The sequence below is a fragment of the Portunus trituberculatus genome, chromosome 23 (genome assembly GCF_017591435.1).
Source record: "Portunus trituberculatus isolate SZX2019 chromosome 23, ASM1759143v1, whole genome shotgun sequence".
Taxonomy (NCBI): domain Eukaryota; kingdom Metazoa; phylum Arthropoda; class Malacostraca; order Decapoda; family Portunidae; genus Portunus; species Portunus trituberculatus.
In genome coordinates, this window is record NC_059277.1 from 6,334,016 (window position 1) to 6,338,494 (window position 4,479).

The 4,479-nt window shown below is 39.0% G+C and overlaps 1 protein-coding gene across 2 annotated transcripts; it reads right to left on the reverse strand.

Moving 5' to 3' along the window:
- Positions 1–426: 426 nt before the first annotated feature.
- Positions 427–4,479, reverse strand: LOC123507663. 2 transcript variants are annotated; one of them, XM_045260765.1, is made up of 3 exons: positions 4,379–4,479; positions 2,333–2,483; positions 427–732 (listed from the first exon to the last, which is right to left on the reverse strand). In XM_045260765.1, exons 2-3 carry the CDS (start codon positions 2,429–2,431, stop codon positions 517–519), a joined length of 315 nt encoding a protein of 104 aa, XP_045116700.1. In that variant the 5' UTR covers positions 2,432–2,483; positions 4,379–4,479; the 3' UTR covers positions 427–516. The 2 variants fall into 2 exon arrangements, with proteins under 2 accessions (XP_045116700.1, XP_045116699.1); XM_045260764.1 differs by having other exon boundaries at positions 2,327–2,483.

Below are 4,479 nucleotides of genomic sequence, written 5' to 3' on the forward strand. Positions count from 1 at the left end.
ATGAAAAAAATCATCACAAGCATGATACGCCCAAGGCTGGAATATGCAGCTGTGGTGCGGTCTCCACGAGTTCTGAAAAGGATATAAGAAGATTAGAACAGATACAGAAGATTGCTAAAAAGATGGTGCCAGAGATAAAGGACCTAATATACAAAGAATGGCTGAAGGAAATGTGACTGCCAGCCTTACAAGATAGAAGAAATGAGGGGACCTAATAACAATGTACAAGATAGTCAATGGCATTGAACAAAATAGACAAGGAAGACCTGGTGCTGGTGACAGAAGATGGAAGGACAAGAGGACATGTAAAGAAGATCAGGATGAGGCAGTGTGTGAAGGATATTGGAAAATTATTTTCCTCATAAAACGGTGGAAAAGTGGAATGCATTGAGTGGTGAAGTTGTTACACCACATAATGTGCATAACTTTAAAGAAAAAATTGGATAAATGGAGACATGGAGACAGGACGCTATGAGGCCCGCTCGAACCCTGTACAATACTACTAGGTAAATACAACTAGGTAAACACACATATGCACACATACACACATCTTCTTAGGATGTGCAATAATGGTAACATGGCAACAGGTCTGAGTGGCAAAATTGCCACAGCCTTGTCTTGCTCCCACCAACGGTCCGAGGCTGTCCCAGTGTGTCCCATCCCAAGCATGAACTGCAGGTTGTCTGTGATGGCGTGCTGGATCCCCCACACCTCCACCGCCTCCCTCATGGCCTGCAGGAGAGAAAGAGAGCGAGTGGTTTGGGGGCGTCTGGTTAGGCTAGGTTTGGTGAGGTTGGAAAGGAGGCTTAAATTGTCAAAAAAATTAGAAAAACCTAACGAAATGTAAGAAAAACAAAGGGAAACATTAAAAAACACCAAAACATAGGCATAATTAATGAAAAACATACGGAAACATCAAAAAAACATTAAAACACACGAATAATGTAAAAAAAAATAAATAAATAAAATAAAAAATAAAAACACAAGGTTCAAATCTGTGGGAGAGAGAGAAGTGGTTATGGGGTGTTAGATTAGGTTAGGTTGAAAACGAGTGTGTTTTGGGAATGTTTTGTGTGTGTTTTGAGTGTGTTCTGTGGTGTTTATAATGTGCTCAGAGTGTGCTTTGGTGTGTTTTGAGGTCTTCTGGGGTGTTTTTGATGTGCTTAGAGTGTGCTTTGGTGTGTTTTGGGATGTTTTGATTGTTTTGGGGTGTTTTGAGGTCTTCTGGGGTGTTTTTGGTGTGCTCAGTGTGTGTTTTGGGGTGTTTTGAGTGTGTTCTGTGGTATTTATGGTGTGCTCAGAGTGTGCTTTGGTGTGTTTTGGGGTTTTTGAATGTGTTCTGTGATGTTTTTGGTGTGCTTGTTTTGATGTGTTTTGGGGTCTTCTGGGGTGTTTTTGGTGTGCTTAGAGTGTGCTTTGGGGTGTTTTGGTGTGTTTCAACACGCAGATGAGAGACACATCTAAATATCACCCAAACACATTCAAACACCACCAAACACACCCAAAGCACACTCAAATCCCCCAAAAACATTCCTAAACACCCAAAACACACACCCAAATATCCTCAAACCACCCAAAACACTCAAAAACCACAAAAACACACCCAAACCCCACAAAAACACACTCTTTCACCCCAAACACCCCAGAAACACAGCCAAACCCCTCCAGTTTTTAAGAGATGTTTAATGATCTATTGACAGAGTAACATGATATTTATCAAATCAAAAGCAGAAACACTCTTAAGAACAAACTTCCTCATAACTGTGGACAGGTTTTTAAGGGAGGTTTGATGGCTGTATTGACAGATTACATTGATATCTACCTTATCAAAAGCCACATGTGGGCGTTGATTGTTCTATTGAAAGATTAGTATGACATCTACTCTATCAAAAGCCACATGTGGGCGTTGATGGTTCTATTGAAAGATTAGTATGACATCTACTCTCAATACTCTTACAAAGAGAGAGAGAGAGAGAGAGAGAGAGAGAGAGAGAGAGAGAGAGAGAGAGAGAGAGAGAGAGAGAGAGAGAGAGAGAGAGAGAGAGAGTGTCTTGGGTGGTAGGTTAGCTTAAAATACATTAGCATCATAACACATGCTGAAACACACCCAAAACTGCACCCAAACACTTGTAATATCCAAAAACACATTCAAATGCATCAAAAACACATGAAACACACTCAAAATACACCAAAACACACTCAAACACACTCAAAACACATCCAAAACACCTCAAAACACACCCCAAATGCACCCAAGAACCCCAATACACACCGAACACACTCAAAACACCTCAAAACACACCCAAATGTATCCAAACACACTCACACGCACCTCTTCCTTATGTGTGAGTCTGTAATACACTTTGTCATTGATCTGGGAGAAGGTGGTGATGGCGGTGGACAAAACGAGTGTGGTGTTTTTCAAGGCCATTTTAATCTCCGTCCTTCACTTCAAATAAATCGGCGTGTCGTTTTCTGCGGACCTGCAAATGTTTGGTTAGGTTAGTTAAAAAGAAATCAATAAATAAATAAAATTACAAGGTTAGGTTAGACTGAGAGAAAAATATGACATTCAAACAACAAGATCGCATAGTAAAAAGCTGAGGAAGGGAAGATGCTTGAAAGATGTTAAAAAATATAGTTTCCCGCAAAGATGTGTTGAGACGTGGAACAGTTTGGGTGAAGAAGTGGTGTCAGCAATGAGTGTGCATAGTTTTAAAGAAAAATTTGATAAGTGTAGATACGGAGACAGGGCCACACCAGCATAAAGCCCAGGCCCTGTAAAACTACAACTAGGTAAATACACAAACACATAAACACACGCAAACACACACACGCACACACACACACACACACACACACACACACACACACACACCAATTTGGGAAGTAATTACAAGTTCACTAAATGAAGGGAAAGTTCCACTAGAATGGAAGAGAGCTAATGTAATACTGATATTTAAAAGAGGAAAGGCAACTGAACCACTAACCTACAGACCAGTGTCACTTAGAAGTGTTTTGGGGAAGTTGTGTGAAATCATTATCAATGAAAAATGGGTTAAACATCTGTAAGAAGAACAAGTCATATTGAAAAGATAATTTGGGTTCAGTACACGGAAGTCATGTGTATCAAACTTATTAAGCTTCTACTCGAGAGTTACAGAAGGACTGGAAAGCAGAGACGTATGGTGGACACAGTATACTTGGACATAAAGAAGCCTTTTGATAAAGTCCCGCATGGAAGACTACTTTGGAAACTAGAGAACATAGAAGGACTGTGAGGAACCTTGCTCCAATGGACAAGAGATTATTTGAAGGATAGGGAAATGAGAACTGTGATCAGAGATACATACTCATCTTGGGGTTAAGTAACCAGCAGAGTGCCACAAGGGTCAGTGTTAGCCCCCATTATGTTTCAGATTTATGTAAATTAGGGTAATCAATTATATTAATATGTTTGGTGATGATGCAAAGCTGCTAAGAGTTATCAAAACCAGGGAGGACTGTTTGCTGTTACAGAAAGATATAAACAAGATCTATGAGTGGAGCAACAAGTGGAAATTGGAGTTTAATGTCAACAAATGTCATGTAATGGAACTAGGAAAGAGTAAGAGAAGACCGGTATGGAACTATTTGATGGGAGAGGAAAAAATAATGAAGACTAAAGAGGAAAAAGATCTGGGAGTGATTATACAGGAAAATCTGAACCCTTATAAGCACATAAGTAAAATATTTGGATTATCATATCAATACAACAAGGTAAATACTTCAAAGACAACCAATAGCTTACAATATCCTAAAAGTTTCAGGCCATAAATTCTATAACTTCTTTTAAAATTAAATTTTCAAATCTGGATCACAGCATGCCCTTAAATTCCTGAAAAAGTAAGAGAAAACAAGAAAAATATTAGAAAAACATTAAAAAACATGAATGGAACTGCAGAAGAGAGGGAGGGAATAGTACTGGGGTTGTTGCACTAGGTTAGGCTAGGATGGGTGGGGAATTATTGAAAAAAGAGGAAAAAAATAAATATACATAGAAAAAAAAAAAAAAATTATATGATGTTATAGTTTGGTGCAGAGCATTTGGACCTGCCCACACACGCACAGACCACTTAAAACTAACCTAAAACACACTCAATACACCATGCAAAACCTCAAAATTCCCCTAACCACAATCAGAACACACCCATATATTCAAACACCCCACTACACCACACTCAAGATATGTAAAATATACCTAAAAACATCTAACACACACTGAAAATACACCCAAAACACCCTGCAACACTACCAAACACACTCAAAATACTTCAGATATAACCCAAAAACACCAAAATGCGTTATAAAGAACGGTAACATTAAAAAGGGGACTTACCTAAATATTGTGGCTTGGCTCCTCTTCTTCCACTTCCATTATTCCTTTTTTTCTACGTCCTCTTCCTTTTTTTCTTTCTTCTCCCATCTACACGCCTGATC

Bases quoted from the DNA above. Each gene is read 5' to 3' on its own strand.
- LOC123507663 (XM_045260764.1), bottom strand. From the start codon at position 2,431: ATGGCCTTGAAAAACACCACACTCGTTTTGTCCACCGCCATCACCACC. The intron at 733-2,326 runs GTGAGTGTGTTT...TCTCTCCTGCAG, and splicing joins CACATAAGGAAGAGGTGCGT to GCCATGAGGGAGGCGGTGGA.